Source organism: Myxocyprinus asiaticus, chromosome 32 (assembly GCF_019703515.2).
Source record: "Myxocyprinus asiaticus isolate MX2 ecotype Aquarium Trade chromosome 32, UBuf_Myxa_2, whole genome shotgun sequence".
Lineage (NCBI taxonomy): Eukaryota > Metazoa > Chordata > Actinopteri > Cypriniformes > Catostomidae > Myxocyprinus > Myxocyprinus asiaticus.
Genome location: NC_059375.1, coordinates 16,341,073 through 16,356,082, shown reverse-complemented (window position 1 = coordinate 16,356,082; position 15,010 = coordinate 16,341,073). Strand labels below are relative to the sequence as shown.

At 37.8% G+C, this 15,010-nt stretch overlaps 1 protein-coding gene across 1 annotated transcript in view; it reads left to right on the top strand.

The window, feature by feature from the left end:
- The window catches only part of lmf1 (lipase maturation factor 1), a 48,582-nt gene that overhangs the window by 29,797 nt on the left and 3,775 nt on the right, over positions 1-15,010 (top strand). Inside the window, exons 6-9 of the mRNA XM_051667318.1 lie at positions 6,861-7,028; positions 9,662-9,842; positions 11,329-11,482; positions 14,306-14,489. Coding sequence (XP_051523278.1) covers positions 6,861-7,028; positions 9,662-9,842; positions 11,329-11,482; positions 14,306-14,489 — 687 coding nt within the window. The remainder of the gene's footprint in view (positions 1-6,860; positions 7,029-9,661; positions 9,843-11,328; positions 11,483-14,305; positions 14,490-15,010) is intronic.

The following is a 15,010-nucleotide window of genomic DNA, read 5'->3' as shown; positions in this document are numbered from 1 at the left end:
ACACTCATTCTTTTTGCTAAAAGTTTAGAACCTTACCTGCTAGTATACAACCATCATTGAATGATGTACAGTATGTGAACAATAATGCTGCTACTGCAAAGCTACTGGGAGGACTATGCCACAGAATGTAAAAAACAACAACAAACCAATGTAAAACACTGAATTGCGTCTATCTTTGATTTTTTTTATTGTTTTCTTTGTAACCATGTGCTAGACTGATTGTTTCTCACTGATTTTTCAAGGTCTTGCACGAGTGCCACGTTTTCAAGATGGCATATACATTTGAAAGAACTTTAACTGAGACACCTGCATTCTGTAACATTTATTGTGCTGCATCTTGCTTTCTTTAACGTTTTTTTTTTTTTTTTTTTTTTTTGAGAATCTTTCCTTTTGCTGCAGCTTTCAAATCTCATTCACACTTAAATTCAAAACATTCAAACGCATCATGTTGTGATTAATCACGGGCAGTGTCTGAAATGTAATCTGGTACATACTGGGAATTACACTTACTGTTATTGTAATCACTATCGATCATTTAGATTACACTTTTTAGGTAATCTAATCTGATTACTTTTGGGTGTCAATCTGTGGTTTGTTTCAGGCTCAGGCTCATACTGGGAAAAAAATGCTTTGAATTTACATGATTTAATCATGTACACCAGTTCCACATGAATCAATTAAGTTACAAAACATATTTTTCCCTCTTTATTTAGCATTATTTATTCATGTCATTTCAAAATAATGGAATAAAGTTATTTTTAAATGACCCAATTAAGTAGCCTCAAAGTGATTTTATATACAGTGTGTCCCTAACATGATTAAGTCCTTCAGTTTTACTTAATATTTAGTCACATTACTGATTAATGGTATAAAGATATGTTGGTTAGCTAACTTTTTGCTAGCAATAGCATACATTATCATGCTAAATGCTATAGTAATTGCTCCTTGAGTAAAGCAACATACAGCATGTTGTTTGAGTACCCGACCTCAATCTAAGAGAAAAGCTTCACTCTTCACCACAAGGGTAACCCAGTGTAACAGAATCGTTTCTAAATCCCAAAATAACAACAGTGAACACTATTAAATCTCCCCCTTTTCTCATCTCTCTCATCAGTGCATAAAACAACACTTAGGTCTCTATTTTTGTGACCGTGCTAGGTGCATTGCTAAGTGCAACGAACGTGCGCTACATCTTATCCAACTTTTGTGAGAGAGCTAATTCTAAGCGCAAGCCAGTATAAAGCGCAAGTGGGTGTGGGTGGGAGTGTTTGCGCTGTCTGTGGGTGTAAACGCACAAACTGTGGGTGTATTGTATGTTAAGAAGTGGCGGAAGTTGCAATTTGCTATTTTCCTGAGAATAAGGCCATTGAGCCAAGATATCTGAGAACCACGTCTGTTCTCGGTGCAAAGTCTAAAATCTGTTCCTGCAAAGGGCTATCGATCACTTTCAATACTAGCCATAATTTGTGTGTCAGTAGATCAATATAATTAATAATAATAATAATATGTTTATTTTGTATAGCGCCTTTTCAACACTCGATGATGCTGTACAGAAATTAAACAAAACATTAAACTGAGAAACATAACAAATATACATTACAAATAATGAACAGTGGGAGAGAAGCAAAGCATATTTCAAGCGGGTGAGACATGGGTGAGCAGGATGAGACCCAACAGTCCCAGAGAGGCCAAAAAGAGAATATATAACACATGCATCGTGGTCCGGAGCAGCACAGGCGACAATTCAATCACAAAGCAGGGGCTGCATTGCATACAGCCCATTTAACATACCAAATTCTTATGAATGGGCTGTCTTCATTTATATAGACATTGCTTGACATTAAATGTAATATAATAGGATGCAGACGGTGCAATAATTGAGAAGAACCTTAATTAAATTGCACTTGACCCAGCCCATTAGTGCTTTGTGCATGTGGTTTTGCCATCCTGCTTGCGCCTAGACTTTGCACATGCTTGCATGAAAAAATCTCAATTTCATGGCCATGCCCACTGACTTGTGCATATGTCGTATTGCATAGCGCTGTGCTTAAGGCATATCACTCTTAAAATAGGGCACATAATTTCAACATTTTTACTCTCTATATCAAGTCCCATGCAAAGCATGCTTGGAACTACAAATCCCTTACCCAAATCCCCTTGCCCATGTTGTTGAACATTGTTGATTGGTTCACATTCACTTTACATAATGTAATCTAGTAGAGTGCACATTTTAATGAATTACATTAATCGAAAGCAAAGAAAACAAGTTTAGAAGAGAAACACAATTTTGTTGTGTAGATCACTAATAATATGATTTAGTAAGTCCGACAACCTGCGTTTTCCAGTTTTTCCAGTGCATAGCACTCTTGTTTTGTTTTACTATGTAATCAGTTACATGTAATCCATTACTACCCAACGCTGTTCATGAGAGATGTGAGAACCAATGAGATTTGATGTTTCAAGTCAAACCTTGCACCGTCTTTAAATTTGCAGAAGCACAAATTATATTTGAAAGCTGTAATGGAGGGCAAAATTATTAGTGAATAACAATTTACTCCCACTTTAGATTGTGTCTTTAACTACTATGTACTAACATTAAAATACATACAATAGAATGTATTTATTGTGTAACTACAGTGGCTTGAAAAAGTATGTGGAATTAGCTGGTTTTCTTTATTAATTGGTCATAAAATGTGATCTCACCTTCATCAAAAGATTCTTTCTTTTAACCCATTCTGTAGGGGATGTACTTCGATGTTTAGGGTCATTGTCCTGCTGCATCACCCAGCTTCTACTGAGCTTCAGCTGGCGCACAGCCACCCTGACATTCTCCTATAGGATATCTTGATAAACTTGGGAATTCATTTTTTTGCTCTATGATGGCAAGCATCCAAGCCTGAAGCAGCAAAGCAGCCCCAAACCATGATGTACTTCACCGTTGGGATGATGTTTTCATGTTGTCATACGGTGCACTTTTTACGCCATACGTAGTGCTGCATGCTCTTCTCACACAATTCAACCTCAGTTTCATCAGTCCACAAAACATTTTCCCAGTAGCGTTCTGGAGTGTCAAGGTGGTCTTCAGCCACAAAGCAATGTTTTTGTTGGAAAGCAGTGGCTTTCTTCGGGGTGTCCTGCCATGGACACCATACCTGTTTAATGTTTTCTGTATAGTAGACTCATGAACAGAGATGTTAACCAGTTTCAATGATTCCTTCAAGTCTTTAGCTGTCACTCTAGGGTTCTTTTTTACCTCATTGAGCATTCTGCTGTGTGTGGATGGCCACTTCTAGGGAGAGTAGCCACAGTACAAAGTACTAACTTTTTACAGCCTACACTGTGAATGCGTGAATGATGTATTCAATATTTACAGGAATAATACAGTAATTTGTTTGTAATTAGCTAAAACAGATTGTGTTTGTTCATTATTGTAACTTAGATGAAGATCCAACCAGATTTTAAGACAAATTTATACATAAATGAAGGTAATTCCAAAGGGTTCACATACTTTTTCTTGCCACTGTACATATTGATCTTCAAAATTCTCAAACAATTCACATTTGCTGCTACTGAGGTTGAGGTACGGGTAGGGTTAGGGTTAGGATTTACATTAGGTTTAGGTTAATGGTTGGGGTAGGTTTAGGGCTAAGGTTAACAGTGTACTACAGTTGTAATTAAATGCAGGTACTTTAATGTAAGTACAATGTATGTACAACATGCATGTATATAATGAGTACATTGTATCAAGTGCTTAAGTACATAGTAGTTAAAGACTAATATAAAGTGGGTCCATTTACGTTTTTGTGTTTCTCACACAAACCGATCATATGACTTATAGCACACAAGTTGTATGCTTTTTGGCATTTTTAGAGCTTGAAAGGACCAGTTACTATCCACTTTCATGGTATAAAAAGAAAAGAGCAACCTGCACATTTTGCTTGATAAGTCCTTTAGATAAATCTGACTTTTTTCTCTCGCAATTGCAACTTCTCGTAATTGCAATAAAGCTGCAAATGCGGGATGTAAGAGATGTTTATAATGTGTATAAGGTCATTATTACCTTTTTCTTTAGCTCCAAGGGAATCAGGGCACCTTAGTTTCTAATCCCTGGTTAAAGGAAGTGTTTTAGTGTTTCAAGGAAGAAAGTCATACAGGGTTGGAATGACATGAGAGTGAGTAGATAATGACAGAATTTTTTTTTTTTTTTTAAACTATTATTTAAAAAAAAAAACGGCCAAAGTTTTCAATGCTAAGACAGAATATATGGGTATTACTAATGACGGATAGATTTGCTTAAGCAGCGACCACCAAAAACCTAAGAAGAGGTGATCTTGTTTCCTCTCCTCTCAGTCGTACATCCGGGTACTAATCCCGAGAGTCATGGTTGACTTCCTCCACCATCTCCCATGACTTTAACACTCAATGTGACAGAAGCCACCACAGGCGCCAGTCACTGCACCACCCACCCGCCTGCCACACTACTTCCATTCAACCAGCCCAAACAAACTGCAAAGCGTACTTGGAAAGGGTAGCCAGTGGGTGAGAGGGCCACTGTTTTCATGTTTATTGAATTCAGGCAACAGACATGGGTTTAGTTTGGTTATTTAAGGTCGTTTTCCTCCGAGGCACGGGGTAAGATGGGCGCAGGGGAAGGAAAAGGTGAGTGTGAACGCGTGTGTGCGTGTGCAAGCCTGAAAGACGGTACAGAAGTCTCTGTTTGCTTTCGTGGGTATAGCTTGTCTACATAAATACTTCATCTCTGTGGTGCGACTACACATTTATCTTAATTATCACGTTGCATAACATAAACTGTAAATGGAGAGAATTTCCATGATATTAATGTTTAAAATGAAATAAACAGACTATATTGGGTTTTCATTAAAATGTTTGTACTTTACAGACTATAGTGAGCACTAATAGTTATGGTGGGGATTAGAAGCTAAATGTTTTTATTTTGCATGAGTTGCACGTTCCACGACCTCGTTTCCAAATGGTAACCAGTTTTAAAGAAATAAAAGAGTGGTTAAGAAAATTTTTTTTTTTTTTTTATAATGAGAGTACACTGTGCTAATAAGCTTTCAAATGAAATAAGAGAGACACCAAATCAATCACTAAATAGATTCCTTTGGAACCTAAATATTTTATAGATTTGTGTATTGTACCATTGTTTTATTAGTTTGCACACGCACGTCTCTTGACATCTAATTTGGCAAAATTGCAAGAATAAGAATGCCTGATGTTTTGATAAACATCTTACTGTAGCGTAGCCTTCTTGTTATAGAATCTAGAGTAGTCACCGCAGTCAGTAGGGACAGGTGAACCTTTCTCCTCACGAGAGCATGCGAGCAATGAAAGGTTTCGAGCAACAAGAAAAAGTTTGGTTACTGGTTACCAGTATTTAAAATCTTTTCCTTTTGGAAGAACTGTTTGTTCCTATTTTCAATTATGTTCTGTAAAAAACATTTCACATGGAAGTCCAAAGTCAGATCCTTCCAAAGTTATGGGAAATAAAAAAGTAATTATAATATGTTATAATTATAATTATAATTATATAATTATAATAATTAATTATAATTAAAATAAATATCAATAAATTGCGAGATATAAAGAAATAGTCGCAACTGCAACTTTATACTGTATCTCGCAATTGTAAATTTTCGTAAATGAAAAAGTCATAATTGAGAGATATAAATAAATATAAAGAAATTGCGAAGTATAAAGAAATAGTTGTAATTGCAGCTTTATACTGCATCTTGCAATTGCTCATTTTTGTAACTGATAAACCAGCAATTGCGAGAAATAAAGTCACAATTGTGAAATATAAAGTCATAATTACCTTTTTTATTTTCCCTTCGTGGCGGGATCAAGGCACCATAGTTTCTAATCCCTGGTTATTTATATGAATTTATTTAGTTCATGCATGTTGGTATTACCAAGGTAAAAATATGCAAACACACCTGCCTTGACCTTAGTGCAAAGCTGCCTCTAACACACACACACACACACACACACATACAGACCTTGTCTGGCTATTAGAGTTTAGTTCTGCCACCTGGGTGCGGAGAGCCTATGATTAGTGTCATATGCCATTCGTCAGACGCAAGTTCCATTTACTTTTCTATGCCTCATTTACTGCCACAACTGAGCACAAAATTGGCTCTAAAACTTTTAAAATCAACCAAGTTTTTGTGCTAAAAGCTCTGGGGCTTTTTTAAGCAACACTCAGAAAACCTCTAAAATCAACCAAGGTTTTGAGCAAAAGAACTCTGGGGCTTTTTAAAGCAGCATTCAGAAGTTATTATTTTAATGTGTCAAAATGCTATAAATGTGCTTTGCAGTTCTGTGTAAATAAAAAAAAAAATTGTTCTTGTAGTAGTGGTATTATGGGATACATGGAGATTTTTATGGGATTTTTAGGGGGCAGATAACCTTGTTGAGGAGTTTGGCACCACATGATCTGCCTTTTGTTTATAGGAACAGTCATTTAGAGCACTGATTCTCAACTGGTTTTCAGGATCCAGACTGTATATTGGATATCAAGTGGCACTCCAACACAGTACCAAATTTGTTACTGTAAAAAAAAAAGAAAGAAGATGTGTTTGAAAAATGAAATGCATAATATTATAAAATGAGTTTGTTTGGACACAGTGTCTTTGACACTACAACTGTTTGATAAAATGGGTAGTTGCATTCTGTTATTTGCATTTAACAATCATTTTACTTGCTGTCTACCACCCTAACAGAACAGACCTGTGACCCACTTGTTTGAGAACCACTGATTTAGAGAACACTACATAATGCATACTGATTAGCTTTGTTCTCTCTCTCTCTCTCCCTGTCTCTCTTTCTCTGTCTATCAGACCCAGCCGGTTCCTAACCCCATGTCCTACTACATGCACCATTCTCCATGGTGGTTCCATCGGTTTGAGACTCTCAGCAATCACTTCATCGAGCTGGTTGTGCCTTTCTTCACCTTCATGGGGCGGGGAATGTGCATGGTGAACGGGGCCCTCCAGATCCTCTTCCAGGTGACTTTCACATACACACACACACACACACACACACACACACACACACACACACACACACACACACAAATGATTAAGTACCTAAACTTGGTGTTCCCCAAAGTGTCAGTCTGTGCTATTTAATATTATCTAAATAATTTAAGAAAAAGGTTTCATGAGTTTGACGTGCCTCTCATGGTGTCTGTCATAACTTTGTTGCCATCTAGTGGCATCACTTGGTCACTAACTTAAACCTACAATTTCACAGACTGTAATAACACATTTCCTCCTTAATTTAGCTGTGTAAATCTAGCAATAATTTTTTTTATTATTATTGTTTAATGTACATTTAAATCACAATTCTTTTTCGGACATTACACTGGCATTAATTACAAAAGTTGTCACTACTGCTGTGATGGGTTTTTAATACAGCTGCTGAGGGAGTTACAATAAATGAAGCAAAAGATTTTTTGCCGTATTTGATTAGTAGTTTCTGGTCAGAACAGCAAAAATACACATGAAATCTGATTTTTACCAACCCAAGTCAACCCAAATCCATATGTGGTTTGAAATCCAATGACATTTTTGAAAGATTTTTTGAAATGGTCAGATCTGATTTCAAGAATTGTTTTTATCATTCAGGATGCAACATGACTGTAAACATCATATTAGAGGGCACAGAAGTGTCTACAGCTAATTACATTAACTTTTGGCGTTTACTATATCCTCCTAAGACCCGAGTGTGACTGCTGTGTGCATTTTCCATTTCCCTATTTGATTTGTAACTACTAGCACCTAATAAACATGCAAAAAAGCAAATAGATCTCGTAAAAAATTATGTCCACATATGTGGACAGTGGGACTAAGTTGTGAATTTTTTTTAAAAATATCAAGCTATAGAAAGTATAATTTTCATTGAATTGTTAAATTGTTTCCAGGAGTGTTGGTTATTCATGTTTTTGAGACGTTACAAACATTACAGCTGATTTTCTGTAAAGCTGAATAATTAATTCTGATTCAAAGTAACACCCAGCATCATCCAATCACTGCCAACCATGTTAAAATAAAATGTAGAATTATAAATTCTGAATCTATGTACTGATTACCATTGTGCCATGTCTGCCAAACATGTTGAGTGCTCCAAACATCACCTGCAGCCTGAAACTGAACTTTTGGTTGATTTGAGGAGTGAATGGACTTAGAATGTCTATAGGATGCTCCCTTGCTACCTATTTAGTGAATGACTTCACCTCCAGTGTTCTGCCCTTCTGGCCCCGCCTGCCGGCAGGCTTTTCCCCGTCTCTCTGGGGCTGTGGAGGGGGACGAGGGGAGGGAAAAACAAAACAAAACAAAAAAAGAGGAGAGGGAAAGAGCAAGGCGGAGCGACAGTGAGAGAGAGAAAACTTGCTCGCTGGTTCCCTGACACGCCGTCGCCTGGTCCTCGATCACTCCTCCACCGTCTGGCGGATGACAGCCGCTCCTCCCTGGGTGGACTGGAGCCAGTCCTCCGACCCCTGGCGGATGGAATGCCCCTCCGCGTTTTGGCGGCTGGTAAGGAACTCCTCCGCTCCTGGCAGCGACTCCACCGCTCCAGGTGGCCGGCAGTGAGCCCCTCCTCCCCTCGTGGAAGGTGGCCGTTCCTTCGCGTCCAGGTGGTCGGCAGCAACTCCTCCGTCCCCCGGCGGATGGCCGCGGCTGCTCCTTTGGGTGGATGGCAGTAGCGAGGACTCCACGACAGCGCATCCCTCCTCCTTCCCGGGCTTTGGCACCAATGTACAAGGTTACTCGCTGCATGGGAAAGGAGGAGGCGGGAACCGGCTGAACAGTCAAAATAATATTTAATTAAACTAAAAGACACATGGCAGCTGCATGTGGCGCTCTCTCTCCCGAACTGCCACGTTCCGCTGCTCTTATCCCTCTCCTCAGCTGACTAGCCCAACTGGGGGATGGCATGCATAGTCACGGCCTGGCCCTGCCCTCCTCCTCGTCACATACACCCAATCAAGTTTCAATTAAAAAAACTTAACCAGAGGCACTTTTGTTGACCTAAGTAATTTTAATTATGTGATGAATATAGCAAAGCCAAAATACATTGTACACAAAAGCATGTGTACACGGGGTCCCCGAAGGATATAATGAATGATAAATGAGTGAGTGGTTTCGGACATAGAATATGTATGAATGTGTAAAGAGTACAGATATACCTCTGATGCACCTTATGAGTTCAGCACTGCAGTGGGATGTCATTAATGTACTGTACATAATATATGCAGAGGCAGAATTTCCAGTTTTTTGGTCCTATTTTTCATAATAACAGCTATTCTTGTACGTCGTTTGGCAATTTGCTGATGCTTAAGTCATTACTATGGCAACTGATGTGGATATACCATATATTTTCAACAGTGTCTGAACATATAGATCAGATATCATTACTTAAAAAATTACAGTGCAGACAGCCAGTCCTAAAGATTGGATTTAAAAAACAAATCAGATTTATGTGAATTATGAACAACCTTAACAACCGTCTGACTACTAATGATCAACAGATATTTAAATATATATACGTTTTTTTTAAAAATATATTTCTTTATAATCTTGAGATGTTTAATGTAACCCTAAAGTCTCATTTTAAATGTGTTTCTATATGTTTGCAGGTCGTTCTGATCATAAGTGGGAATCTGAGTTTTCTAAACTGGTTGACTATTGTGCCCAGTCTGGCCTGTTTTGATGATGCTGCGCTAGCTTTCCTGTTCCGACGCTCCGGAGGAGCCAGACAGACTTTACTGAAGATACAGACAGAGGAGGCTGCAGGCCACAATCCACAGCCCAATAAAGGTGTGTGTCTACACTAGTCAAATGTTTGGACACTCCTCATTCTTTAGAATGACTTTTTATTAGGGCTGTCAATCAATGCAAAATTTGAATCAAATTAATTACATGACATGCCGATTAATTAATCGAATTAATCGCAATTAATCGCATATATCGTTATTTGCTGAGAAAGGCCCCCAGATAAAGATAATTAATATAAATAATGCATAATAATTCAAATATTTATAAATATAATATGTAGGGCCTATAATAAATATATAATATGGATTGAAATTCAGTTAAAATAAATAGCATTATTGTGGCAGATGAGTAAAGCATTGATTAGAGTAGACAATACAAAAAATGGCTTAAGAACTCATATATTATTTGTTTTATTCTCATATAATTGAACAAGCCTACAGCTGACAGCACTCTTATTTTGCACTGAGTTTGTCATGTGTCCAGTTCTCACAGTACGTGTTCTTGCACTCCGTCTGCGCTATTTTTAGTTGTCACTATATTTACATGTGTGTGCCTCAGACAGACGAGTTTGGAGCGCCTCACTGGTATTCAGCGTCATAAATGCCGCATTTTCAGGACGCTGTGTCAAGTTAAAAGTAGTGGAAACTTTGAAAATCACGTCTCAAAATTCCTGTATTCTGTTGTGTTTCGTCCCACCTGTTGTGCTTCCTTTGTGAGCGGTTCTCATTCTGTGGCTGCGCTGCTTGTGAGGCTTGTTGAGGCGTGCTACCACCTGTTCACGCAGCAAGTAAAAACAGATTTACTTCGAGCTTGAAAAAGTCTGTGATTTCTCTTGCTGACATCACCTCTACAACCGTCTCACGTACATAATGAACATTGGAAAATCTCTCTGCCCACTTGTGGCTCATATGGTTGGAAAATTCGTGCTTTTATTACGGAATTTACGTACACGTCAGGGGGCATGATTACTTGCGTTAATTTTTTTAACGTGTTATTTGTTATATAATTAATCAAACTAAATTAACGCGTTAAATCGACAGCCCTACTTTTTATACATTAAGAATATTATGAAAGTTTGTGAATTATGTAGTGACACAAATATATGATAATAATAATAATAATAATAATAAAAACTCAAGAGCTAGCTTAAATGTTTAATTCTTCAAAGTAGTTACGCTTTGCCTAGAATACGGCTCTGCACATTCTGGCCATTTTCCTTCACTATACCATCCAAATCACCTATTTTAAAAAGTGATTACAATATTAGTTTAGTTAAAAAAAAAAATAATCCATGCATAGGCTAAATTTGTATTTGTCTACGAAAATCATGTCAAGCAAGATCTGGAGAAAACATAAATTCAGTCCAGTCCAAACTTCATGATTGCTTTTGTTCAGTGCCCAGTTATTTGAATGACTTGGGCATGTAGTATGCTTTCCCTCGCAAAGTTTTTTTCCCCCTTGATATCTTTCTCACGTCCTCTTCCTGTTTTGCCCTGTCAGTGTCTCTCTTTGTCTCCTTGTGGTTCAGGTATGCTGATAAGGCGTGTGGTGAATGTGTCTTTGGGGGTTTTGATAGCATATCTGAGCGTCCCAGTGGTGATGAACCTGCTGAGTTCCAGACAGGTGATGAACACCTCGTTTGATCCCCTGCGGATAGTCAACACGTACGGAGCCTTTGGCAGGTACCCCATCCATCTCTGTCTGAGCGTCACAGTGGTTTATACTGTTATAAATGTGCTCTTGAAACCTCATCAATAACCTCAAGATGGCAGAACCTTTTTAAAGTCTAAGCGGCAATGTTTTCTGAGCATAACACACAACAGCCCATAATGCAATTGCATGTGAGCAAGAATTCACAATGTGTTAAATACAGTGTTTAAGGAATAGTTCTCCCAAAAATGAAAATTCTGTCATAATTTACTCACCCTCATGTTTTTCCAACCCTGTATGACTTACAAAATCTAGCATCAGTGTTGGGTAGATTACTTCTGAAATGTTATCTGGGACTAATTACAAATTACACGACTAACATTGTAATCAGTAACAGAATCTTTTAGATTACAGTTTTTAGGTCATGTAATCTGATTATTTAAAATTGGATTGGATTACATTGGATTGGATTAAATGTACCAAATGTATTAAGTTAACACTCATCAAACAGCCACTTGCCATTTGTCAGTCACCCAGTAAAACAAAAGGTACTTAAAGGGATAGTTATTAAATAGGGATCGGGATCAAATTAAAATTCTCTTATCATTTACTTACCCTCATGCCATATTAGATGTGTATGACTTTATTCTTCTGCTGAACACAAACAAAGATTTTTAGAAGAATATTCTATTTCAATGCATGTGAAAGGTGGCCAGAAATCTGAAGGTCCAAAAAGCAGATAAAAGCAGCATAAAAGTAATCCACAAGACTCCAGTGGTTAAATCAATGTCTTCTGAAGCGGAATGATAGGTGTGGGTGAGAAACAGATCAATATTTAATAAATTTTTTACCATAAATCTCCACTTTCTCTTTCAGATGTGAAACTGAAAGTGAAAGTGGAGATTTATTCTTATATATTCTTCTAAAAATCTTTGTTTGTGTTCAGCAGAAGAAAGAAAGTAATTCACTGGGATGGCATGAGGGTGAGTAAATGATGAGAGAATTTACATTTTTGGGAGAACTATCCCTTTAAAGGGTCATGAAAAACAAACACTATTTTACCCAAGATGGAAGACAATGATAAAACGCATTATTTTTATGTAGGAATGGTTATGTAGGAAATGAGGAATAGGGATTAGACAATTTTTTTTTTTTTTTATCCAGCTTTGAAATCAAAAGTGCTCACTATTCGCTTCCATTGTATGGAAAAACAGCAGGATATTATGGACATGCTAGATAAATCCTTTTGTGTTTAGCTCAAGAAAAGTAATTGGGGCATAGAATGAAATTAGGCTGAGTAAATGATGACAGAATATACATTTTTGTGTGAACTATCCCTTTAACAGGCTAAATGTCAGTAGAAAAAAATTTAATTTGTGAAATTTGATTGGAAAGTTAGTGATCAAAAATACAAAATGTTTAGTTAAAATTGATGACAGATGAATGCGATGGGAGTGTGGGGAATTTATAAAGACATATCTAGAAAAACAAATGTAGTGTACCTGTCACATGGAAATAAAATGGGTGGGTTGTATGTCACTCTCTCCTCTCAGATGTGTAGTATATATTAAAGATTTCGATTATGCTGTTATATCATTGTACTAATGCATCGTACGCAACTGTACAGAAATGTGCAAATGTGATTTCACTTAAAACATCTCATGCTCTGTACTATTTTTGGGAGTAGCATACACCCCCCTAAAGCGGCAAATACTCCCGGAGAGGTGATTACTGCTTTTGGAAAAGGTCATGAGGCATCAGTGTATTACTCCCAGCTAATTCAGAGTCTGGGGGACGGAGCTTCAACTTCTCTCAAGAGATTATGGGAGAAAGATTTATACTTGGTATTGGAGGAGGGAGTGTGGGCTAGGATTCTAAAAAACATTAAGTCTACATCTAAAGATGCAAGGGTGCGCCTTATGCTATTTAAGATTTTACATAGATTCTATTGGACCCCCTCTAGATTGTGTAGGCTTGGTCTTAAAGACACACCCACCTGCTGGCAATGCCAATCAGAAGATGGAGACACAACCCATGTTTTTGGGGGGTGTGTTAAGATTCAAGAATTTTGGTTGAAAGTTCAGAGTTGTATGTGTGACTTTTTAGGCACTCAAATTTGACTTTGTCCCAGACTGTATTTTGGGTGATGGAGCGGTCATAAATTTGGAGGATAATCATGTAAGAATTTGGGTTCTGACTAGTCTCATGATTGGCAGGCAAATTATTTGAAGGGGATGGAAGTCAGATGGAGCACTCTCATTTTTGGAGTGGTGTGTGGAAATGGGGAGGGTGGCTGCTTTCAAGGAGGTGGCAAGTAGAAGGCTGGGGTTTTGGGACTTATTTGGTAGGAAATGGGGCAATTATTTGGCATTTTTTGGGACTCTCGGAGAGGGGATGTGGAGAGTGTAGTTTAGTTTAATTATGTATGTTTATTTTCTTTTTGTGTGTGTGTGTGTGTGTGTGTGTGTGTGTTTGTGTGTGTGTTATTATGTGGGACCACAGGGGTGTTCGTTGGGGGTCAGGGGGGTTGGTGAATGGGGAGGGATATTAGTGGGGTTTGAATGTGAAATGTTGATTCGTTGTATATGTGTTGTGTTTATCTTTGTTGTGTATATATGAATCAATAAAAAATTTTAATTATAAAAATACAAAAATAAACATCTCATGCTGATGATTTAAAAAAACATACTGAAAGAATTTTACATTGGACTGGTAATTACTTGCAAATTTCGCTATAGAGCAAACTCTGAGGGAGAAATGGTAAACACGGTTTAGAGCTGAATCAGACTACTAGGCAAATTGTTGTTGCTCCACTTCACTCACATACTCTGCTCTGTATCTCTCTCATTGTGTAGTATCACTAAGGAGCGGACAGAGGTGGTGTTTCAGGGCACACTGAGTGTAAACCACACTGAAGAGGGGGTGATATGGGAGGAGTATGAGTTCCTGTGTAAACCTGGAGCTCTGAACAGAAGACCTTGCCTCATCTCCCCATTCCACTACAGGCTGGACTGGCTTATGTGGTTTGCTGCCTTTCAGGTGAAGCAGGGAGTCTGTGACATCATAATGCTACTGCAATACTCAGACGCTTTTAGATTTTGGGCTTTAACTCTGACGCTTTTAACAAAAACGGTTTCTGTCTGATTTATGTTAAAGGTGCTATAATTATTGGAATACCATGCACAACATGTCCCTACTATCTGACAGATATCACTGAAATAGGTGTCCTGAAAAATCACACCTGTCTCTGTGTTAGTCCTAGACTCTGTAATCAGCAAAAAAAAAAAAAAAAAAAAATTCTCATCATTTACTCACCCTCATGCCATCCCAGATGTATATGACTTTCTTTCTTCTGCAGAACACAGACGAAGATTTTTAGAAGAATATTTCAGCTCTGTAGGTCCTTTAAATGCAAGTGAATGGTGACTAGCACTTTGAAGCTCCAAAAAGCACATAATGGCAGCATAAAGATAATCCATCATTCTCCAGTGTTTTAATCCTTTTAATCCTAATTCTTCTGAAGCGATCGTGTTGGTTTTGGGTGAGAACAGACCAAAACA